We start from the raw sequence: 26,060 nt of genomic DNA, 5'->3' as shown, positions 1-26,060 counted from the left end.
AAACTGATGTGGGTCCACCGTGGCAGGAAAATAGGATTTCAAGTGTGACAGAACTTGGCTTTCATGGGGTTAGTGTGACAGGACAGAAGTCATTAAGGGCTGTGGCAGTGGAGTGCTTTGGCACTGGCACAACAGAGGCAGTATTGAAGCGGGTAGGGACAACTGCCTGGGCCGGAGACAGGTTGAAAATGTCCGTAAAGATCCTGGCCAACTGCTCTACACAGGCTCTAAGCACACATCCAGGAATTCCACCAGGACCAGCTGCTTTATGTACATTCACCCTGCTCAGAGCAAACTTCTGAGGTGGAGAAAGCAGATGGAAGTTCTGCCTTGATGTTGACCTCCTTGTTTCCCCGATCAAAGCGAGCGTAGTAGTTGAGCTCATCAGGGAGGGAGGCCAAGCTGGTTGGTGGCACAGTGCTGAGAGGTTTGATATCAGTGATGGTTACCTTGCCATATGTGCTGGGGGTCAGAGGAATTGAAGTGCTCTTCAACTCTCTGTTTATAATTATGTTTAGCCTGGGAGATTCCCTTTCTCGGGTTACATTACATCGCAGGCATTTAGCAGATGCTCTTATCCAGAGCAACGTACACCAGGATCCTGACATACCCAGAGCAGTGGGCACTTTGGCCATTCCTGCTGGTCCAGGGAATCAAACCGGCAACTCTTTGGTACCAAAGCTGCTTCTCTAACCTTTAGGCCATGGCTTCCTCATGTTTGCCCTGGCCTTACCTGGGACTGGCCCTGGCTGAGCAGTAAGCTACCTGGTCTCCAGACCTGAAGGCTGCATCTCTTGCTTTGAACAGGAGGCAAACCTCTCTGTTCATCCAGGGCTTCTGATTGGGGAAGGTTTTTATTTCCTTGTATGCTGTCACTCTGTCCACACACTTGTTAATGTAGTCCAGGACACAGCTGGTGTCACTGTTAACCAGGGAGTATGTGGTGGCTTGGGCAGCAAACACATTCCTGTCTGTGTGCTGGACTTGATGCTGGAGAGTGGAATCACCAGTCTCAAATCAGATCTTGATAGTCCTCATTGTGGGTTTCACATTTGATGACTGGGGTGTGCTTGGGGAGCAGGAACAAAAAGAGATGATCAGACTGTCCAAGGTGGGGGAGGGGTGTGACTTTGTAAGCATCAGCCACCTTGATGTAAACAAGATCCAAAGTTTTTTATCCCCTTGTGGAGCAGGAGACATTCTGGTCACACTTTGGAAGTAGAGATCTCAAAGTGTAGTGATTAAAATTCCCAGCAGCAATAAAGGTACCATGCGGGTGCATGGTTTGGAACTTGCTAATAGCAGTACAAAGTTCTTTCATGCCCACTTTAGCATTAGCATCTGGAGGGACATGAACTGCAGCAGCAAAAATGCAAGCAAACTCACATGGTAGGTAGAAGGGTCTGCATTTAAGTATCAAGTGCTCCAGATCAGGATAGCGATGCATATCAACGATGACAGAGTCTATGCACTATGCTTTGTTTACATAAATACATACACCCCCACCCTTGCTTTTACCTGGGGTGGCTACTTCTCTGTCAGCCCAAGATACAAAAGATAAATATAGCTAGCTAGACTGCTAACCAGCTAGCAAGTTACAAACAAGTAATACAGCTAGCAATCCACCTAACTAATGTTAGTTAACAAGTTACAAATAACTAATCAAGTTAAAATAGGGAGATAAATAATGCTAGTGAGCTTTCAACACAGCCACAGCTGACGTGCTATTGCTCAAAGATTTGTCACAGTGCTCATAAAAGTTATACTTAGGAAGGAAAGTAGGAAAATATTTTAGACCAAAGGAATAATTCTTGCTTCATGCTATAGTGTTTCACTATAGCAGACTACAGTTAGCTAAATTATCAGTAACATACAGCAAGCTGTGTTCAAATAAGGTCGCGTATGGACATGAAAATGACTTCTAGTTTAGAAAGAACAGAACAAAACAATAATCCAGCATTAATGGTTCAAAGCTCGAGTCAGACTTACTTAAGGCCAGGAATGTCCAGGATGTTGGTGAGTCCGGCCCAGCCGATGTCCAGGAGCTGAAACAGGAAACGCTTTGTTAACAGAAGGTAAAGAAAAGTTTAACGGTCAGAAAATTTGAGCTGCATACTCAGCTCAGTGTGTGTGTGTGTTAGAGCTAATGAAGAGACAAGTGAAATGATGTGTTTGGGTTAAACTAATCATCTTGTTAGAAATGCTGATTCAGTTGTGCAATAAAACGCGCGCACAGACACACGGGATCAATAAAGTGTAACAGATACAAGAATGTGCTGCTACTGCAGAAATCAGACTTCAGCATCAGAAACACACACGCACACACACACACAATCTTGACATCTCTCTCTTTAGATGTTTACATCCTTTTGTCACACCATCCATCTTCTTTTCTGTTCTCTTCTTTTTATTTGTTCATTTGTTTTCCAATTTATTATTCACTTGCATCTCATTTGCATATTTATATTTGTTTTGTTTTACTCTAATTCAAGTAATGACAAAAAAAAAAACAGAGCAGCAACTCGGCAGCCTCATACGGAGCTTTATTATACAGAATACTCTCTCTCTCTCTCTCTCTCTCTTCCTCTCTCTGCCTGTCTCTCTCCTTCTAACGTCTCTGCCTTTCTGTCTGTCTGTCTCTCAGTCTTTCTTACCCTTTCTGTCTGTCCGTATGTCTGTCTCCCTCACTCTCTCTTACCCTCTCTGCTTTTCTGTCTCTCTCGGTCTCCCTCTCTCTCTTTCTTACCCTCTCTGTCTGTCTGTCTCTCTCTCTCTCTCTCTCTCTCTCTCTCACCCTCTCTGTCTGTCTCTCTCTCTTTCTTTCTTACTCTGTCTCTCTCTCTCTCACCCTCTCTGTCTCTCTCTCTTACCCTCTCTGTCTGTCTGTCTCTCTCCATCTCCCTCTCTTTCTTACCCTCTGTCTCTGTCTCTTTCTTACCCTCTCTCTCTCTCTCTCTCTCTCACCCTCTCTGTCTGTCTGTCTGTCTCTCTCCATCTCCCTCTCTCTCTTTCTTACCCTCTGTCTGTCTGTCTCTTTCTTACCCTCTGTCTCTCTCTCACCCTCTGTCTGTCTCTCTCCATCTCCCTCTCTCTCTTTCTTACCCTCTGTCTGTCTGTCTCTCTATCTTACCCTCTGTCTGTCTGTCTCTCTCTCACCCTCTTTGTCTGTCTGTCTGTCTGTCTCACTCACTCACACACACACACACAGAGTACACTTTCCAAGAGCACTGCTTTGGGGGCGGAGCTACACATCAGCTTAGACTGTGATGTCATTAAATGAACTCATGTACAAGATTGTAGGTTGAAATGAAACAAACTTTCAGCTGCTGAACCTGCACGCTAAGCTAGCAAGCTAATTAATTAGCACTAATTAACTATTACCATGAATTAGAATTAATGGTAATAAATCCATAGCAGTTGCTATGTTAACATTCTACTGTATTTTGACAGCACTGGAGCTTCAGGCTGTGTTGGTTTGATCAGTGGGGCTCTGTAAAACTCTACCGAGCAACCATTATTAGTAGTAGTAATAGTGTTTTTTTATATGAGTAGTTATTGTTGTTTGTTTTTTAAAGAACTGGCATTTGAGACGTAGTCACATAAATAAAATAAAAAAAAGACTCTTAAACTCACCGGTTTCTTGAGGAAGAAGAGAGAGAAGGCACCAACCAGCGGCATTTTCCCCATCAGTGGCTCCAACACCACCCGCAACACACCGTGGAGCTACACACACACACACACACACACATGCACACGCAAAGGATTCTTGAGACTAATTTTATCTGACACAGTTTACATCAAGATAAAGATCTACAGTGAAATTTGAAGAAAGTGAACTGACACTGAGGACACACACACACACACACACACACACACACACACACACACACAGAGTCAGCGTTACCACATGGGAAATTAAACCACCATATACTAGTCTGATTTCTGTCTTTCTGGATTACGAAGCTGAAATCTGCCTTGTAAGGATGAGCTGTGTTTATAAAATCATTTTTCCAGTCATCTCTCATTGCTTTTCAGCAAAAAAATATCTTCTGCTTGTGTGAAAAGAGATATTATTTGAAAAGATCATGCTTCATAAAGGAAAAAAATGCAAGTTATTTTTTATTTTCCAGTAATGCAGCTCAGCCACTGCAGCATGTTGACGAACACACTATAACACTTTGTCCTTTGTGAGGTGCCATTACTTTTGCACTAAATGAATAATTCTTCTTATTTGTTTTTAAATCACTTTCTTGGTGTTTAAGTGAAATCAGTGCTAAACACCAGTTTTCTTGTGTACTTGCCCCTGCCAGTGATTTGTGTGTAAATTACTTTATCTTCGGTTTGATTGACAAGACGCAACAGCTCACCACAAATTTAACAAAGAAATAAAACCGACGATCCATTACTTCTTAGTGACGCTTTAATACCGCGAAAATTTAGATTAGATTAGATTAAACTTTGTCATTGCACATGTCACAGGTACAAGGCAACGAAATGCAGATTGCATCTAACCAGAAGTGCATAGCAGTAAATAACATAAGTGTAATATACAAATGGGCGGCACGGTGGTGTAGTGGTTAGTGCTGTTGCCTCACAGCAAGAAGGTCCGGGTTCGAGCCCCGTGGCCGGCGAGGGCCTTTCTGTGCAGAGTTTGCATGTTCTCCCCGTGTCCGCGTGGGTTTCCTCCGGGTGCTCCGGTTTCCCCCCACAGTCCAAAGACATGCAGGTTAGGTTAACTGGCGACTCTAAATTGACCGTAGGTGTGAATGATTGTCTGTGTCTATGTGTCAGCCCTGTGATGACCTGGCGACTTGTCCAGGGTGTACCCCGCCTTTCGCCCGTAGTCAGCTGGGATAGGCTCCAGCTTGCCTGCGACCCTGTAGAACAGGATAAAACGGCTAGAGATAATGAGATGAGTAATATATAAATGTACAGGAATTACACGGTATGGATTAGTATAATGATATATATTTACAGTATGTACAATGTGCAATATGAATAAACTATAGTGCAATGGTATGATATATAGATATTTGCAGTATATACAAAACACGGTATGAATAAACAGTAGTGCAAATAGTGATAGTGCAGTAAAGTCAGTTCAAGTCAATTCAGTTTGTTCGGGGGGTTGGTGTGTGTGTGTGTGTGTGTGTGTGTGTGTGTGTGTGTGTAGGGGGGGACCGTGGAGGGGTGGAGTTCAGACAGCTGAAGGAAAAAAACTGTTCCTGAACCTGGTGGTTTTGGTCTGAAGGTTCCTGTAGCGTCTTCCAGAGGGCAGGAGAGTGAACAGTTTGTGTGCTAGATGGCAGGAGTCTTTGTTGATGTTTATGGCTCTCCTGCGACATCGCTTCCTGTAGACGTCCTCAGTAGCAGGAAGTGAGGCTCCCACAACATGCCAGGCAACCTTCACCACCCTCTGCAGTGCCTTCCGGTCCGAGACAGAGCAGTTCCCATACCAGACTGTAATACAGTTGGTTAGGATGCTCTCGATGGTACAGTGGTAGAAGTTCACCAGGATGTCTGAAGAGAGGTGTTTTTTCTTCAGAGTCCTTAAGAAAAAGAGATGCTGGTGAGCCTTCTTGACCAAGTTGGAGCAGTTGGTTGTCCAGGTGGTGTATATACAGCAGTAACTATAACTGATGTGAGTTCTCTTGGGAGATAAAAAGGTCTACATTTAACCATGAGAAACTGCACGTTAGGTGAGCAGTGTCTCTCGGCGACAACAGAGTTTGTACACCAAGCTCTATTTATATAAATAGAAAATCCATCATACTTGGAAATTTCTACTGCTTCAGCTTGGAAAAAACACATTGAGGGCAAGTTCATGTCTTTAGGGCATTATGGAATCATAGGAAATCTATGGAATTGCGTTAAATGTTAAAACAGAACTTTTCACAAAAACAAAAGCTGCACAGCTAGTCAAATCAAATAGACAACAATGCAACCAACGTTGACACGGTGTAGTGCCATGTTGAAGGTGGATGTTGTGGGAATTCTGAACTGAACATGCGTTTCATTGTTGGAAGTCGGGTTTGTCCTGATGTCTAACTTGGAACTCAAGACGGCAACTGAAAAACAAACGAACAAATCTTTTTGACCAAATGAATAAATGAACTGAAACTGAACAGATCGGTGATTCGTTCATCTGACTCTGACTTTCTACTGTCTACAAGCACTGGTTCGTTCGTCTCTCTTGTGCGTCACCTCCTGTTGGCTCTTTGCAGAACTTGCCAAAAGCTGACATGTCAATCAAGCAACTGCAAACGATCATAGGACCCTGGGGAAACTGGAGCACCCAGAGGAAACCCACATAGACATGGGGAGAACATGCAGTCTGGGTGGAGTTTGCATGTTCTCCCCATGTCTGCGTAGGTTTCCTCCTGGTGCTCTGGTTTCCCCTACAAGCTCAAAGATATGTGGTTAGGTTAACATGAGGCGGCTTTGGGCTGAAGTGCCCTTGAGCAAGGCACCTAACCCCCAACTGCTCCCAGGGCGCTGTAGCATATCTGCCCACTGCTCTAGGTATGTGTGTGTGCTCATTGCTCATGTGTGTGTTCACTGCTCCAGATGGGTTAAATGCAGAGAGGAATTTCACTGTGCTTAAGTGCACATGTGATAAATAAAGTGTGTTCTTCTTCTTCTTGAGCAAGAGGACAAGATTTAGATAACTAAGAACTGGATATGGCAAAATAACCATAACATGACAAGTCTCATCTAGAGAATGAACGAACCAACAAATGAACCGGTGACCTGCCGCCTTTTAAAGACATCCGCTGCATCCCAATACTCATACTTCCATACTACTAGTATGCAGAAAGCAGTATGTACAGTATGTTAGTGTGTACTAAACAAGCACAAAGGAAACATACTATTCTGCCTCCATACTCCTGTTATACCATGAGTTGGCCTACTGGTTAGTGTGTCCACCTCCCGATCAGGAGATCGCAAGTTCTACTTGTGGTTGGGTCATACCAAAGGCCATCATTTGAAAAAAAAAAAAAAAAGGTACCTACTGCCATCTGGCAAGGCACACTGCAATACAGATGCAAGTGGGGAGTCAAGTTCTCATGGTTACCAGAGGGCTAGCCCCCCCCGTAACCCTAGCTGTACAGGTAAGAAGCCAAGGGTTATGGAGATCAGCGCCACCTGATTGCATGGTGCAGGAAGGACTTTAGACTTTTTTAAGAATCTTATCTATAATAATACTTGAAACAACCATGAAATAAAAGTGATTCAAATGATTTCACAAAACATGGTGTCTTTTGTTTACTGTACTTATTGAAAATCAGGCAGCATGGTGGTGTAGTGATTAGCACCGTCACCTTACAGCAAGAAGGTTCTGGGTTCGAGCTCAGTGCCCAACAGGGGCCTTTCTGTGTGGAGTTTGCATGTTCTCCCTGTGTCTGCGTGGGTTTTCTCCGGGTGCTCCGGTTTCCCCCACAGTCCAAAGACATGCAGGTTAGGTTAACTGGTGGCTCTAAATTGACCGTAGGTGTGAGTATGAATGGTTGTGTGTCTCTATGTGTCAGCCCTGCGATGACCTGCCGACTTGTCTAGGGTGTACCCCGCCTTTCGCCCATAGTCAGCTGGGATAGGCTCCAGCTTGCCCATGACCCTGCAAAGGATTAGCGGTTATGGATAATGAATGGATGGATTATTGAAAATCCAGGCTTTTGCCAATCATTTATTTTAGTATGCAAGCAAATTTTAGAGTAATACAATGCTACATTTTAAATATATAACAATTCTGATACAATTTTACATTATTAAGTTTGAGAGCAAGAAAATGAATGACTGTAGGCGCTGAATTATACAGATGAGGCTGCAACATATCAGCCTTTCTGGAAGTGCTTTCCTACTGAACGAGCAAACAAACAAATCTTTTGATTCACCTAAAATGAACAAGAATTTCCTTCTCTATGTAGAATAAAACACCCCTCAACTCACTTGGAGATCAGGACAGTCTCTTGACCTCCGAGTTCAGCAAGTGACGTCAAACCGACATGGCTGCTCGGCGTATGAGCAACACTTCTTACCTTTAAATAAGTTATAATGTATGATGGTACTTCAAGAAGGTCTCGGCCTCCCCCAGAAAACATCACAGGAGAAAGATTTGTTCTTGCATTATTTTTCAACATCATCTCCTTTAATTTCAATGCACTTGATCCACCGATATTCAAGCTTAGCTATCCCTTTGAAGGACAAAGTCACATCTTGAGCCTCCAGATCCTCCTCAACAGCATGGATGACTTCATCATCACTCTGAAAATGGTGACCACGCGAGTGGGATTTCGGTTTCGGAAACAAATAAAGGTCAGGCGGTGCCAGGTCAGGTGAGTAAGGTGCATGGGACAACAGTTCAAAGCCACATTCAGCTGCTTCTGCCCCTGCAACCTGTGCTGTGTTGACGGGCGCATTGTCCTGGAGCAACAGCAGGCCAGCTCGAAGCTTTGCTCTCCTTTTATCTTTGATTGCTTCTTTCATTTGTGTTTTTCTGAACAGTGATACAAGGCTTTATAGTATATGGTTTTGTCCCAAAATGGGAGTTATGCCCCTTGTTTCTGGGTGAAGCCGAGAACTTTGTGAAGTACCCTCGTATACAGTTTATACAATAGGTATTAGCTTCAGATCCTTCACCATATAGATATACTCTCTGACTAAATCTATAACACTGACTCTAGAGTTCGTAGGGTTGCGGAAGTAACTACACAGCGCAGCGAGCTTATCGCTAGCAAAATACAAACACCAAGGCGGACATGTCTGTGTGGTTTTCCTCGCACTTTTTCACGTGGAAAATGGTGGAGTAATTCCGAGTTGTATGGAGTTCTGATTTTCCACACATCAGTGCAGTTTGGTATGATTCCACCCACCAAAGCTGAAAGGTGGACTGTGTTTATTTACAAAGAGCAGATTACAGAATTTATCGTTTCGGCCCCAGTGTTGTAGTAGTGTGTGATGATCATCTCATCTCTGCCTGTTGTCCCGTCTGGAGTGGAGGCCACCAACAAGAGCTCTCCAGGCATCAAGATCCTGGGCCAGTCGTTCCAGCTGCCCCCAGGAACAGCCCATCTTCTTGATGTCCACCTCTAGGTCTCAGTGCCAGGTGTTTTTTGGCTGGCCTCTTTTCCTTTTCCCTTGAGGGTTCCAGGTCAGGGCTTGTCTTGTGGTGCTGGAAGCAGGCTCTCAGAGGGTGTGGCCAGTCCATTGCCAACATCTTTGGAGGATCTGTGCTGCTGTTTTGTTCTCCACCATACTTCTTGGTTGCTGATGGTATCAGGCCAGTAGATGTGGAGAATCCTTCTGAGGCAAGTATTGATGAGTGTGTGATGGTCATTTTATATTCCATTATACTACAAGGATATCTCTGGTTCATTGTATGCGACTTTGCATTTATGTTTATTACGTTTATTAGTTCATCTGCTTCCTGTTGCTCAGAACACATACTGTCAACATGTGTGTGTGTGTGTGTGTGTGTGTGTGTGTGTGTGTGTGTGTGATCCACTTCAACTTACAGCACAAGGGCATTCCTGTATTTGGTTACAGGCCCCACTATAAATACACACACACACACGCGCACACACACACACTTTATAAATAGGCTGTATTTCGTGGAGGAGCCTTCCTTCCAGGAAATATCCCAGTAAAACAAAGGTCTTATATCCATCACATACACTCACACCACACACACTCATACACACTCTCACACACACTCATTGCAGCCCTGATTAGTTTTGATTAACAAAAACACAGCCACGCTTTCAAAGAAATTAAAAATATCTTGCTAAAGAATGCAGTCAGAACAGTAAATCTTTGCTAAAGGTTACTCTAAATTACACTCACTTTAATTCTTTATCCTTTACACATTAGTGAATGTTGTGCTTTAGTTTTAATATACAGTACAGTGAGCTCCAAAAGTCTGACAGTGCCAGTGAATAAACTTCTACTGTATTTTGCATTATTTTCTAAATTAACACAACAATTTTCCATTACAAATGATGTTACTGACAACAGCTGGAGTGAAAGGTGGCATCTTTGAAATATTTGCATGAATTTCACTGTTTATTAGAATCTGGTTCGTTACCCTTGACCCCCTCCCCATTTTTTTTTAGCTTTAATGACTTTAGTGTTCACTCAAGTTGCATGATGATCCAGTTGAGATACATCCATTATGGATTTATTCATTTATTATTTATAGAAACCATTATATTACATTATAAAGAGATAGAGTGTGTGAACAAATATACTCATATATACAGTGGTACTTGAAAGTTTGTGAACCCTTTAGAATTTTCTATATTTCTGCATAAATATGACCGAAAACATCATCAGATTTGCACACAAGTCCTAAACGTAGATAAAGAGAACCCAGTTAAACAAATGAGACAAAAATATTACACTTGGTCATTTATTTATTGAGAAAAATGATACAATATTACATATCTGTGAGTGGCAAAAGTATGTGAACCTCTAGGATTAGCAGTTAATTTGAAGGTGAAATTAGAGTCAGGTGATTTCAATCAATGAGATGACAATCAGGTGTGAGTGGGCACCCTGTTTTATTTAAAGAACAGGGATCTATCAAAGTCTGATCTTCACAACACATGTTTGTGGAAGTGTATCATGGCACGAACAAAGGAGATTTCTGAGGACCTCAAAAGAAGCGTTGTTGATGCTCATGAGGCTGGAAAAGGTTACAAAACAATCTCTAAAGAGTTTGGACTCCACCAATCGACAGTCAGACAGATTGTCTACAAATGGAGGAAATTCAAGACCATTGTTACCCTCCCCAGGAGTGGTCGACCAACAAAGATCACTCCAAGAGCAAGGCGTGTAATAGTCAGTGAGGTCACAAAGGACCCCAGGGGAACTTCTAAGCAACTGAAGGCCTCTCTCACATTGGCTAATGTTAATGTTCAGGAGTCCACCATCAGGAGAAGACTGAACAACAATGGTGTGCATGGCAGGGTTGCAAGGAGAAAGCCACTGCTCTCCAAAAAGAACATTGCTGCTCGTCTGCAGTTTGCTAAAGATCATGTGGACAAGCCAGAAGGCTATTGGAAAAATGTTTTGTGGACGGATGAGACCAAAATAGAACTTTTTGGTTTAAATGAGAAGCATTATGTTTAGAGAAAGGAAAACACTGCATTCCAGCATAAGAACCTTATCCCATCTGTGAAACATGGTGGTGGTAGTATCATGGTTTGGGCCTGTTTTGCTGCATCTGGGCCAGGACGGCTTGTCATCATTGATAGAACAATGAATTCTGAATTATACCAGCGAATTCTAAAGGAAAATGTCAGGACATCTGTCCATGAACTGAATCTCAAGAGAAGGTGGGTCATGCAGCAAGACAACGACCCTAAGCACACAAGTCATTCTACCAAAGAATGGTTAAAGAAGAATAAAAGTTAATGTTTTGGAATGGCCAAGTCAAAGTCCTGACCTTAATCCAATGGAAATGTTGTGGAAGGACCTGAAGCAAGCAGTTCATGTGAGGAAACCCACCAACATCCCAGAGTTGAAGCTGTTCTGTACGGAGGAATAGGCTAAAATTCCTCCAAGCCGGTGTGCAGGACTGATCAACAGTTACCGCAAACGTTTAGCTGCACTTATTGCTGCACAAGGGGGTCACACCAGATACTGAAAGCAAAGGCTCACATACTTCTGTCACTCACGGATATGTAATACTGGATCATTTTCCTCAATAAATAAATGACCAAGTATAATATTTTTTGTCTCATTTGATTAACTGGGTTCTCTTTATCTACTTTTAGGACTTGTGTGAAAATCTGATGATGTTTTAGGTCATATTTATGCAGAAATATAGAAAATTCTAAAGGGTTTGCAAACTTTCAAGTACCACTGTGTGTTATGCATATATATATATGGACATGAGTCTTTTACTGGGAAATACACCACTCATATTTGTTCATCCGAGCTCCATCTGGGACATGGAGAACCAAAACTGTGATAAATCTCTATATGTCACTTGTGAGGAAATCAATGAGCAAGTTGTTTTGATAAATTTGGGGACTTTTTGTTTGTGAATGTGTCAATATAATAAAAATAACATCACATGTTCGCTTGAAGATATGAAGTTGCTGAAAAACTCACATTTTTCATACGAAATACATTGCAGATCTGAGTGACATATTTAAATAATATTGGCTGGCTTTTGTTCGTGCTATATCAGATATATTCCATTCAGCTAGCATGATACTGAATGAGTCATAGATGAGTAGCTGAATGGAATATATCTGACAGACCACGAAAAAAAGCCAGCCAATATTATTATTATTTATTTATTTTTATTATACATACACAGGGGCGGCACGGTGGTGTAGTGGTTAGCGCTGTCGCCTCACAGCAAGAAGGTCCTGGGTTCGAGCCCCGGGGCCGGCGAGGGCCTTTCTGTGCGGAGTTTGCATGTTCTCCCCGTGTCCGCATGGGTTTCCTCCGGGTGCTCCGGTTTCCCCCACAGTCCAAAGACATGCAGGTTAGGTTAACTGGTGACTCTAAATTGACCGTAGGTGTGAATGTGAGTGTGAATGGTTGTCTGTGTCTATGTGTCAGCCCTGTGATGACCTGGCGACTTGTCCAGGGTGTACCCCGCCTTTCGCCCGTAGTCAGCTGGGATAGGCTCCAGCTTGCCTGCGACCCTGTAGAAGGATAAAGCGGCTAGAGATAATGAGATGAGATGAGATACATACACAGTCGGCGGCACGGTGGTGTAGTGGTTAGTGCTGTTGCCTCACAGCAAGAAGGTCCGGGTTCGAGCCCCGTGGCCGGCGAGGGCCTTTCTGTGCAGAGTTTGCACATTCTCCCTGTGTCCGCGTGGGTTTCCTCCGGGTGCTCCGGTTTCCCCCACAGTCCAAACACATGCAGGCTAGGTTAACTGGTGACTCTAAATTGACCGTAGGTGTGAATGTGAGTGTGAATGGTTGTCTGTGTCTATGTGTCAGTCCTGTGATGACCTGGCGGCTTGTCCAGGGTGTACCCCGCCTTTCGCCCGTAGTCAGCTGGGATAGGCTCCAGCTTGCCTGCGACCCTGTAGAACAGGATAAAGCGGCTAGAGATAATGAGATGAGACATACACAGTCCTTTCATATCAGCATTCTCAAAGGCCAATGCTAGCTTACCCGTGACTCAGTGCTGTTAGTGCAGCAGTGCAGTTACCTTCCAGCCAGTGTAGCATTCATCAGTAGTGTTAGCAAAGACCAATGCTAGCACAGTCAAGCCAATGCTACTGAGAGCTCCTAGCACAGGCTAACGACCGAAAAACTAAGATTTCTGCCTTCAGACTCCCCCAGTATTTTTCACTCAGACTTAAGTATTCATGTCCCTGTGTAATTTACTTAGTTACTTTTAAAATCAACATCAACAACTACACACAATGGAGCGACCTGGCAGCCAAAATTCTCTCACAATCTTCCGTATTTAATCAAGCAAACCTGGTGGCCATGTTTTACATCTCTGGCGTGTCTCCACTGGCATGTTTTCCTCTTGTAAATATACGTAAAGAATATATAATGAAGTTTTGGTAGCCTTTCGGGTGTTCAGCATGCCTTTCTCTTTCCCGGTGAACAAAGAAATGATTCTGCGCACATACAGCAGAAAACTCTCTCATTAGATATTCGCAACAGCTCCGATGTGTGATGTCATATTGTCTTGACAACCGTGCAATATCATAAACTGTATTCAACACTCATTCTCCATTGGGTAGAGTGACGTAATACACATAGGATAAGCGATATGTTAACAATATTGCATACACCCAAACCAAATGAATGAAACCCGCTAGAAGGGAATAGAACACGTTTTTATTCCATCGAAAAAGTGTCCTGTTTGTATAATAATTCCCGATATTTCACTCCGATGATGTCACTTCCAGTGTTTTCCCACAGTGTTGTCAAAATGGCGAACTGGTTCAAAATTACAATTCTTTTGATTAACTTACATTTTTTTCTCATGGAGAAATATAAAGAACATTACACGGTGGAGCAAAGATATGAAGTTTATCTTCTCGTGTAGAAAATATTTTCATTTGTTCACTTGTGATGTACATTCATCACTCGAAGATAAACTTAATGTCTTCGAGCAACTGTGTAATATGAGCAATTCCAGCGTTATGGACGTGACACTTGAACTCAAAATGGCAACAAATGACCCAGTGCATGTTTTATTGTCTCCCAGTATTTAAACAGGTGTTGCATATTTTAAGGCTGTACCATACTGGAGAAGTGATAGAACAAGAACAATTCCCATAGTACATCTAGGGCATGCCAGAAAATGCCAATAAAAGATGCGTTATGGATGTGACAGAAAAAGTACCACTTTTCTTGGGTGACTGTACATTTTTATCAAACTCTCTGAAATTGTAAACCTAATGTCGAAATGGAGATATCCATTTGATAGAGGGGTCCAAGGTGAATATTAAAAAAATCTTTGTTTAAAATATTTTGTATTTCATGCAGAGTTTCGGAAGGAAAAGTCAGCGTTATGGATGTGACGAAATTCCGTTATGGATGTGACGATATCCTCTATGTCGCATGTATGTATATATACAGGTGCAAAACTGTATTGGGGTGCAAAAACTTTTGGACCTCACTGTCTATTAAAACTAATGCACAAATAACTCATTGGATTAATTTAGAAATCAGTAAAATGAAAATAAGCCTGTAAATTGTATCATGATTTACTCTAATAAAGTGTCTGATATGCTATTTGGACAAAATTCCATGTAAGCAAATTTGGTATTTATATAATTTAAAAATAAATAAATATTTCAAAAGAAATCCAGGAACAAAAGTGATGAAGGACCTGTATGCTTTTAATTCCAGCTTTGCAGTAATATCGCTTGATGTCCATCTCGATTTCGGTGTTCGCCACAAAGCTGTTACGAAAAACAAACAAACAAAGAGTCGATTTGAATAAATTAAAATAAGTAGAATAAGTATAAGTATAAAAAAAAGCACATGGAAAGGTGTAAAGGTCACCTGATCTGGAGGTCCATGATGATCTGGCGCGTGTCCACGTTCTCAGTGTAAACTTTGACCCCGTTGACCCTGAGAGGCTACAGCAGAAGCAGAAACACACACACACAGATCGTAAAACGTTCCTGCGATGACGTCCCCGACTCTGATTTACAGCCACGCTGATTAAACCAACCTTCTCCCAGGTACAAATAACGAGCCTTGTTTATCAAACAGCCTGAAATTATTCTCTCGTCAATTATTCACACCTTTGTGTCCTGCACTCCGCTCCTGAGTTCATGTAACAAAAACAAAATCAATCAAAACGAATACATTAAGCCTAGTCGTTCCCTAGGAACAAAAGTAATGGCACTGTTTAAAAGGAGGAGGAATCATTGTGCGTCTCTGGTAGCTGAGGCACTGCAGTGGCCGAGCTGCATTATGTCACGTCAGTCCCGGACTGCGCTTCGAGCCGTCATGATGTCATAAAGATGCGATTTCTTTTTGAATTCACTTTATTTATGGATTTAATATTTTTAAAGTTTAGTTTGATGTAGTGTTTTCTGAGGGTTAGACATATTTTGTATTAAATACTGTTATGCCCCCACCTTTGCCACCAAGTAGAGCAAAAAAATAGAACATTTGCATATTCATGACCTTGTTAACTCATTGTCGTTTTGTCTTTTTTTTTTAAACTCCATGCCTACCCTACACATTTGTTTATTTCATGGTTTTTGTCTTTGTACTTTAAATAAATATTCTATAATCCTGTTCCTGATACATTAGTAAAAGATTCAGCTACCCATTACTAGTCATCATTTTCAGCTCAATATGCCTTTTATGGAGTTTTGTGGGCATGGCTAAATGTAAAACAGCAGTGGAATTTTTAGGTTTTGCAAAAACAGAGAGAGAGAGAGAGAGAGAGAGAGAGAGAGAGAGAGAGATGGAAACAGATAGATAGATAGATAGATAGATAGATAGATAGATAGATAGATAGATAGATAGATAGAGAAACAGAGAAACAGAGAGAGACATGGAAACACACCGAGATAGATAGATAGATAGATAGATAGATAGATAGATAGATAGATAGATAGATAGATAGATAGATAGATAGATAGATAGATACGGAAACATTGAGATGGAGAGATAGAGAGAAAAAGGGATACAGTGGTGCTTGAAAGTTTGTGAACCCTTTAGAATTTTCTATATTTCTGCATAAATATGACCTAAAACATCATCAGATTTTCACACAAGTCCTAAAAGTAGATAAAGAGAACCCAGTTAAACAAATGAGACAAAAATATTATACTTGGTCATTTATTTATTGAGGAAAATGATCCAATATTACATATCTGTGAGTGGCAAAAGTATGTGAACCTTTGCTTTCAGTATCTGGTGTGACCCCCTTGTGCAGCAATAACTGCAACTAAACATTTCCAGTAACTGTTGATCAGTCCTGCACACCATTCCTCCGTACAGAACAGCTTCAACTCTGGGATGTTGGTGGGTTTCCTCACATGAACTGCTCACTTCAGGTCCTTCCATAACATTTCGATTGGATTAAGGTCAGGACTTTGACTTGGCCATTCCAAAACATTAACTTTATTGTTCTTTAACCATTCTTTGGTAGAACGACTTGTGTGCTTAGGGTCGTTGTCTTGTTGTATGACCCACCTTCTCTCAAGATTCAGCTCATGGACAGATGTCCTGACGTTTTCCTTTAGAATTCGCTGGTATAATTCAGAATTCATTGTTCCATCAATGATGGCAAGCCGTCCTGGCCCAGATGCAGCAAAACAAGCCCAAACCATGATACTACCACCACCATGTTTCACAGATGGGATAAGGTTCTTATGCTGGAATGCAGTGTTTTCCTTTCTCCAAACATAACTCTTCTCATTTACATCAAAAAGTTCTATTTTGGTCTCATCCATCCACAAAACATTTGTCCAATAGCCTTCTGGCTTGTCCACGTGATCTTTAGCAAACTGTAGATGGGCAGCAATGTTCTTTTTGGAGAGCAGTGGCTTTCTCCTTGCAACCCTACCATGCACACTGTTGTTGTTCAGTGTTCTCCTGATGGTAGACTCCTGAACATTAACATTAGCCAATGTGAGAGAGGCCTTCAGTTGCTTAGAAGTTACCCTGGGGTCCTTTGTGACCTTGCTGACTATTACACGCCTTGCTCTTGGAGTGATCTTTGTTAGTCGACCACTCCTGGGGAGGGTAACAATGGTCTTGAATTTCCTCCATTTGTACACAATCTGTCTGACTGTGGATTGGTGGAGTCCAAACTCTTTAGAGATGGTTTTGTAACCTTTTCCAGCCTCATGAGCATCAACAACGCTTTTTCTGAAGTTCTCAGAAATCTCCTTTGTTTGTGCCATGATACACTTCCACAAACATGTGTTGTGAAGATCAGACTTTGATAGATCCCTGTTTTTTAAACAAAACAGGGTGCCCACTCACACCTGATTGTCATCCCATTGATTGAAAACACCTGACTCTAATTTCACCTTCAAATTAACTGCTAATCCTAGAGGTTCACATACTTTTGCCACTCACAGATATGTAATATTGGATCATTTTCCTCAATAAATAAATGACCAAGTATAATATTTTTGTCTCATTTGTTTAACTGGGTTCTCTTTATCTACTTTTAGGACTTGTGTGCAAATCTGATGATGTTTTAGGTCATATTTATGCTGAAATATAGAAAATTCTAAAGGGTTCACAAACTTTCAAGTACCACTGTAGATAGATAGATAGATAGATAGATAGATAGATAGATAGATAGATAGATAAACACTGAGATAGATAGATAGATAGATAGATAGATAGATAGATAGATAGATAGATAGATAGATAGATAGATAGATAGATAGATAGATAGATAGATAGATAGAGTGGGTACAGAAAGTATTCAGACCCCTTTAAATTTTTCACTCTTTGTTTCATTGCAGCCATTTGCTAAAATCAAAAAAGTTCATTTTATTTCTCATTAATGTACACTCAGCACCCCATCTTGACAGAAAAAAAACAGAAATGTAGACATTTTGGCAAATTTATTAAAAAAGAAAAACTGAAATATCACATGGTCATAAGTATTCAGACCCTTTGCTCAGTATTGAGTAGAAGCACCCTTTTGAGCTCGTACAGCCATGAATCTTCTTGGGAATGATGCAACAAGTTTTTCACACCTGGATTTGGGGATCCTCTGCCATTCTTCCTTGCAGATCCTCTCCAGTTCCGTCAGGTTGGATGGTGAACGTTGGTGGACAGCCATTTTCAGGTCTCTCCAGAGATGCTCAATTGGGTTTAGGTCAGGGCTCTGGCTGGGCCAGTCAAGAATGGTCACAGAGTTGTTCCAAAGCCACTCCTTTGTTATTTTAGCTGTGTGCTTAGGGTTATTGTCTTGTTGGAAGGTGAACCTTCGGCCCAGTCTGAGGTCCTGAGCACTCTGAGGAAGTCACCCTGATGAAGATGTCACTTCTGAGGAAGTCACTTCGTCACCCTGACGAAGATGGGCCCGCAGGATGATCCCAAGGCCTTCCTCACGTTCTTTGAGCAGGTCGCAGAGACCTCGGGGTGGCCGATGGAACAGCGCGCAGCGTGCCTCCTCCCCCTGCTAACGGGAGAGGCGCAGCTGGCCGCGCTACAGCTCCCCGCCGACCGCCCTACGCGGACCTTCGCTGGGCCGTTCTCCAGTGTGTGGGGTGCACCCCTGAGCAACAACGACAGCGCTTCCGCGCTTTGCGCTTGGAGGAAGTCGGCTGGCCGTTCGCGTTTGGCCAGCCACTCTGGGACGCCTGCGGGCGGTGGTTGAGGGCCGACAACCGCGACGCCGAGGGGATCATCGACCAGGTGGGGCTGGAGCAGTTCATCGCGCGTCTACCAGCCGGAGCTGCAGAGTGGGTCCAGTGCCACCCACCGGCATCACTGGATCAGGCAATCAAGCTGGCGTAGGACCATTTGGTGGCTGTCCCAACGGCAGGACAGCAGACAACCTCTTCTCCCCTCTCCTCTCTCCCTCTCCTCCCGTGTCTCCTCCTCGCCCCGTTCCCCCACCGCGGAGGTGGGGGCCAGTCCCCCCCCCAGCCAGCCCGCCGCACCCGCGGTGCCCTCCTGTTTCTCCCTTCTGTCTCTCCCCCCCCCCAGGTGAGTGAGCCCCAGAGCACCAGTGCAGAGAGGAAGCCCCGGCCGGTTTGCTGGTGCTGCGGGGAGCCGGGCCACCTCCAACAGCAGTGCTCGGTGATGGAAGTGGGCGCGGTGGTTCGGATCCCCGACGCGCCAGGAGCCGCCCTCGATCGGGCCGGAGCGTATCGCATACCGGTGAGTATCCAAGGGGATACATATCAGGCGTTGGTGGATTCTGGTTGTAATCAAACCTCAATCCACCAAAGCCTGGTGCAAGACAAGGCACTGGGGGGCGCACAATTGGTGAAGGTGTTGTGTGTACACGGGGATGTTCACAGCTACTCTTTATTGTCAGTCCACATTTTTTTTCGAGGGGAAAAATTTATAGTGAAGGCGGCGGTTAATCCTCGCCTTACCCACTCAATAATTTTGGGGACTGATTGGCTGGGATTTGGAGAATTAATGAGGCACCTAGTAAAGAGTGGGTCCTGCAGTAAATTAATAAGGGGAGGTCCCGGTGTCGCGTTGGCGGGAGCAGCTGTCACAGAGCCGTCTACGTCATCTCCGCGTCAGAGTGAGGAGCCGCCGGCCCCTCCTCTCTCTATTGGGGAATCCCTGGTGGATTTCCTGTTAGAGCAGTCACGAGACGAGACTCTGCGGCATGCGTTTGGCCAAGTGAGAGTAATCGATGGTCAAACGCTCCAGCCAAACGCCACCCCGTCCTTCCCCTACTTCACGATTATGAAGGATAGATTATACCGAGTGACGCAGGACACTCAAACTAAAGAGCAAGTCACGCAGCTTTTGATTCCGAAAAGCCGCCGGGAATTGGTATTCCAGGCGGCTCACTTTAATCCCATGGCTGGACACTTAGGGCAGGATAAAACACTAGCACGAATAATGGCCCGATTCTATTGGCCGGGGATTCACGGCGATGTCCGTAGGTGGTGTACGGCATGCCGCGAATGCCAGTTAGTAAATCCAGCGGCCATTCCAAAAGCACCTTTGCGCCCTCTCCCATTAATCGAGATCCCGTTCGAAAGAATTGGGATGGATCTCGTCGGGCCATTAGATCGGTCAGCACGAGGGTACCGCTTTATATTAGTTCTGGTGGACTATGCAACGCGATACCCGGAAGCAGTGCCTCTTCGCAATATCTCAGCACGCAGTATTGCAGAGGCACTCTTCCGCATTATCTCCCGAGTTGGAATCCCGAAAGAGATTCTGACTGACCAAGGCACCGCGTTTATGTCACATACACTAAAGGAACTGTATGGGTTATTAGGTATTAAGCCGATCCACACTAGTGTGCATCACCCACAAATGGACGGTTTAGTTGAACGGTTCAATCGCACCCTCAAAAATATAATTAAAAAATTCGTAAGTGAGGACGCACGTAATTGGAATAAGTGGCTCGAACTCTTGTTGTTTTCAGTGCGAGAGGTTCCCCAAGCCTCCACGGGGTTCTCCCTGTTTGAATTGTTATATGGGCGTAAGCCGCGCGGCATTGTAGATGTGCTGCGGGAAAATTGAGAGGAGGGACCTTCACAAAGTAAAAATGAAATCCAATACATTATTGACCTGTGCGCAAAACTCCACACACTCACCCACCTAACCCAGGAGAATTTGCGGCAGGCCCAAGAACGACAAACCCGCCTGTACAACAAGGGTACACGCCTCAGGGAGTTCACACCGGGAGATAAAGTACTCGTACTGTTGCCCACATCGAGCTCCAAATTAGTTGCCAAGTGGCAAGGACCCTTTGAGGTCACACGGCGAGTCGGGGACGTTGACTATGAGGTGAGGCGAACGGACAGGGCCGGGGCGCTACAAATTTACCACCTCAACCTGCTCAAACTCTGGAACGAGGAGGTCCCCGTGGTGTTGGTGTCGGTGGTTCCGGAGAAGGCGGAGCTGGGCCCGGAGGTTCAAAAGGGAATATTGGCATCGCGTACCTCTCCGGTCCCCTGTGGAGACCACCTCTCCCTGACCCAACTCGTGGAGGTTGCCCAGTTGCAGACCGAGTTTTCGGACGTATTCTCGCCCCTGCCCGGCCACACCAACCTCATAGAACACCACATCGAGACGCCCCCGGGGGTGGTAGTGCGTAGCCACCCTTACAGGCTACCCGAACACAAGAAAAAAGTGGTTCGGGAAGAACTCGAGGCCATGCTCGAAATGGGCATCGTCAAGGAGTCCCACAGTGACTGAAGCAGCCCGGTGGTCTTGGTTCCCAAGGCCGACGAGTCGGTCCGGTTCTGTGTGGACTATAGAAAAGTCAACGCGGTGTCTAAATTTGATGCGTACCCAATGCCTCGTATTGATGAGTTGCTCGATCGACTAGGCACGGCTAGCTTTTACTTGACACTGGATTGAACAAAGGGTTATTGGCAGATCCCCTTGACTCCATTATCCCGAGAAAAAACGGCCTTTTCCACACCGTTCAACTTACACCAGTTTGTCACACTTCCTTTTGGGCTGTTTGGGGCGCCCGCTACATTTCAGCGGCTGATGGATAGGGTCCTTCGCCCCCACGCCACCTATGCGGCCGCCTATCTCGACGATATCACTATCTATAGTAATGACTGACCGAGGCACCTCCAACATCTGAGGGCCGTCCTTAGGTCGCTGAGGCGGGCGGGTCTCACAGCCAACCAGAAGAAGTGTGCGATTGGGCGGGTGGAAGTACAGTATCTGGGCTTCCACTTGGGCAACGGGCATCCCCAAATTAACAAGACAGCGGCAATTGTGGCCTGCCCGAGGCCCAAGACCAAAAAGGGGGTGAGACAGTTCCTGGGGCTGGCTGGCTATTATCGTAGGTTTATACCTAATTATTCGGACGTCACCAGCCCGCTGACTGATCTCACTAAAAAGGGGGCACAGGATCCGGTCCAGTGGACGGAGCAATGCCAGCGGGCTTTTTCTGAGGTAAAGGCTGCACTGTGTGGGGGGCCACTGTTACACTCCCCTGACTTTTCTCTCCCTTTTATATTGCAGATGGATGCATCGGACAGAGGGCTAGGGGCTGGTTTTTCCCAGGAGGTGGAGGGGGAGGATCGCCCAGTGCTGTATATAAGTCAGAAGCTGTCAGTGCGTGAGGGGTGCTACAGCACCATAGAGAAGGAGTGCCTGGCCATCAAGTGGGCAGTTCTCACCCTCCGTTACTACCTGCTGGGACGCCCTTTCACCCTCTGTTCGGACCATGCACCCCTCCAGTGGCTCCACCGCATGAAGGATGCCAACGCACGGATCACCCGTTGGTATCTGGCACTCCAACCCTTTAACTTCAAGGTGGTCCACAGGCCGGGGGCGCAGATGGTCGTGGCGGACTTCCTCTCCCGTCGGGGGGGGGGGTAGTCGGCTGCGGGCCGGACAGCTGCCCGGCCTGAGTCGGGCGGTGGGGGTATGTGGCAGTGGGGGCGTGGTCAAGTGTCGGTCTGTGACCGGAGGGTGGAGTCAGGGAAGGTAAGTGGCAGAATCACTACACCTGAGGTGAATTAACCTGTGTTTGTGTGTCATCCCAGCAGCCGCGCCCTATTTAAGGAAGAGAGCGAGAGCAGAGCGGCCTCTCTCCCGACCAGAACACGTGTGTGTGGCGTGTGTGTGTATAGGAAGATATATGAATAAACGTGTCGAAGCTGAAAAGCTGATAATAAACGGTTTTGTGAACTCAGTTCTGGCCTGCCGTCCTTCTGTGCTCCACCCACCCATCCAAGTTGCTACAGAAACAAAGAGTGAAAAATTTAAAGGGGTCTGAATACTTTCCGTACCCACTGTAGATAGATAGATAGATAGATAGATAGATAGATAGATAGATAGATAGATAGATAGATAGATAGATAGATAGATACGGAAACACTGTGAGATTGACAGAGAGACAGATAGATAGAAATGTGTGTTAAATACTGTTATTCCACATCTTTTTCACTATGTAGAGCAAAAAAGTAACATTTTCATCTGTTCCATTTTGTCCTTCATTGTTTTCAAGCCATTTTTGCTTTTCAAGTCATGTGGGCATGGCTAAACTTAAAACAGCAGTGGAATTTTTAGTTTTTGTGAAAACATTTACTACTTTTAGCTTAACGATATTACACTTTCAGATAAATGTTTCCTCACTGGTTCATGCATCACTCGAAGCATATATCTGGGGATGAGTCAGCGTGAATGTGATTAATTGCTGAAAAAAAAACACATCAGCACTCTGTCATTTTTGTAGGATCATAACAGCAGTTATGAAGGTATGAAGTCATGAAGAATCTAACAACTGACAAATTTCTCCTGGTTTCTTGATTGATACCGGGGTCTTCAGGAAGGATATGGCATCAGCACACAGAGCCCTGGGACACACCCACTACAGGGACAAACTGATCTGCGGTCAGTGTGGGAGTCATTATTTTTGCACAACAGAGTCTGATGGCCTAGTTAGAGGCTTGTCTTAGATTGTGTGTGTGTGTGTGTGTGTGTGTGTGTGTGTGTGTGTGTGTGTACCTTATCCCCCAGCTCTATCCTGGTGAAGGAAAACGTGCTGAGGTGTGCGTTTGCTCCTTTCACCGCTGGTTCAATGTTCTCGCGAAAGAGTTTCTCCAGGAAACGACAAGCGTACGGCCAGATCTGATTCACTGTCTACACACACGCGCGCACACGCACACACACACACACACACACAGAGAGAGCAGGACTGAGAAACACAAGATCATTGGTTTTCCTGACAATCACGGCTTATATTTTGGAAAGTGTGTACTTCTTAAATAAAGCGATGTCAGTAAACTGAGAGGTAGAACTTTTGATTGTGTGCATTTCAGAATAACGGAGTCCAGATCTAGACTGATGAGGGACCAGAAGGTTTTATCTGACTTGGAGGTCAATCTATCCAGCCCTGGTGACCTTTTGTTTGACTGCTGTTGCCGGGCTGCACTGAGATCTCTGAATTGATTGAGTGGTTGCTCATGTTCTTTTCACTTAGCTGCAGTAGTCCATGGAGAAGTTCCTCCATGGCTTGTTGTACAGTTCTTTATCCATCTCATCAGCGGTTCCCTCTCCACTGGAAAGTTTGCATGACTGAATTTCTGAAATTCCTTTCTCTGACCTTTTTCTCCACTGCATAGAAGAAAGATATTGAGGAGACCATGTTAGTGTATTGCTTGAACCTGATTCGTACCATTGCACCTTGATCACCTTAAGTCTTGGGCAGGCCACAATTGCTGTAGTCTTATCAATTTGGGGATGCACCTGCCCATGACCCAAATGGAAGCCCAGATACTTCCACCTGTCCAATTGTACACTTTTTCGGGTTTGCTGTGAGCCCAGTGCACCTCAGCGACCTCAGGACTGCCCTGAGATGCTGTAGATACCGTTCCCAATCATTACTATAAATGATTATGTCATCTAGATATGTATTGTGGGGATGGAGAATTCAGTCCATGAGACACTGAAACATCACTGGGGCCCCAAACAACCCAAAAGGAAGGGTGAGAAATTCGTATAAACCAAATAGAGTGGAAAAGGCTGTTTTCTTGCAGGATAATGGAGTCAAGGGGATCTGTCAATATCCCTTTGTTAAATCCATTGTTGAGTAAAAGCGAGCTGCACCTAACTGATCGAGCAGTTCATCAATGCAAGGCATCGGATATGCATCAACTTTAGACACTGCATTGACTTTTCTATAGCCCACACAGAACCAGACTGATCCATTGGTCTTGCGAAGCAAGACCACCAGGCTGCTCCAGTCACTGTGCGACTCTTCACTTACCCCATCTTAAGCATAGCCTGGAGTTTGTCCTGAACCACTTTTTTCTTGTGCTTGGGGAGCCGATACAGGCGGCTGTGCACCACCAACCCTGAGGGAGTCTCAGTGTGGTGTTCTATGGGGTCAGTATAACCAGAAAGGGGCAAGAACATATCACAGAATTCCTCCTGCAACCTAATAACCTATGCTCTCTGGGACGGTGAGAGGTGGTCTCCACAGGGGACGGGGTGAATTGGGCCACACTTTTTAGACTTACCTCCGGTCCAAGCTCTGCCCTCTCTGGAACTACCGTCGCCAGAGCCACAGGAACCTCCTCCTCTCCACATTTTCAGGAGATTGGGTGATAAATTTGATGTGTCACCCCTGTTTGGGTGTTTTACCTCGTAGTTGACCTCTCCAATTTGCTGTGTGACCTCAAAGGGCCCTTACCATTTGGGAAGTAATTTTGAGCTTGAAGTGGGCAGTAAAATGAGGACTTTATCTCCCGGAGCAAATTCCCTTAGCTGTGCCCCTCTGTTGTACAGGCGAGATTGATGCTCTTGAGCCTGTAACAAATTCTCCTGGGTTATGTGACTCAGTGCATGGAGTTTTGCTCTCAGGTCAAGAACGTTTTGAATTTCATTTTTGCTTTGAGAAGGCCCCGGATAAGCGGATGAAGATGAGACAAGAGGCTTTGAGAAGGTCTCTCCTCCCAATTTTCTCAAATGATGTCTAAGACACCACGGGGCCTGTGCCCATACAGCAATTCAAATGGCGAAAACCTGGTTGAGGCTTGTGGGACCTCGCGCACTGCAAACAACAGAGGGTCAAGTCACCTGTCCCAGTTTTTGGTGTCCCCATGAATGAACTTATCAATCATGTTTTTAAGTGTTTGGTTAAATAGTTCGACCAGCCCATCTGTTTGAGGATGATAAACACTAGTATGAATCGATTTAATCCCCAATAATTTGTACAGTTTGCACAATGTGTGTGACATAAAGGTAGTGTCTTGATCAGTCAGGATTTCTTTTGGAATCTCAACTCGGGAGATAACGTAGAAGAGTGCCTCCACAACACTGCGTGCTGAGATATTGCAAAGAGGCACTGCTTCTGGGTATCATGTTACATAATCCACTATAACTAATACAAAGTGATACCCATGTACAGATCGATCTCATGGCCCAATGAGATTCATTCCAATTCTTTCAAAGGAGATATCAATT

The 26,060-nt window shown here is 44.5% G+C and overlaps 1 protein-coding gene across 1 annotated transcript in view; it reads right to left on the bottom strand.

Annotated features, from left to right (window-relative positions):
- The window catches only part of esyt2b (extended synaptotagmin-like protein 2b), a 156,564-nt gene that overhangs the window by 105,348 nt on the left and 25,156 nt on the right, over window positions 1–26,060 (bottom strand). The window contains exons 3-7 of the mRNA XM_060915607.1: window positions 23,601–23,735; window positions 14,997–15,073; window positions 14,821–14,893; window positions 3,634–3,723; window positions 1,990–2,045 (exon numbers count right to left, since the gene is read on the bottom strand). Coding sequence (XP_060771590.1) covers window positions 1,990–2,045; window positions 3,634–3,723; window positions 14,821–14,893; window positions 14,997–15,073; window positions 23,601–23,735 — 431 coding nt within the window. The remainder of the gene's footprint in view (window positions 1–1,989; window positions 2,046–3,633; window positions 3,724–14,820; window positions 14,894–14,996; window positions 15,074–23,600; window positions 23,736–26,060) is intronic.

This window comes from Neoarius graeffei, chromosome 1 (genome assembly GCF_027579695.1).
Source record: "Neoarius graeffei isolate fNeoGra1 chromosome 1, fNeoGra1.pri, whole genome shotgun sequence".
Lineage (NCBI taxonomy): Eukaryota > Metazoa > Chordata > Actinopteri > Siluriformes > Ariidae > Neoarius > Neoarius graeffei.
Note: the sequence above shows the minus strand (reverse complement) of the source record. Positions and strands in the feature narration are given on the sequence as shown.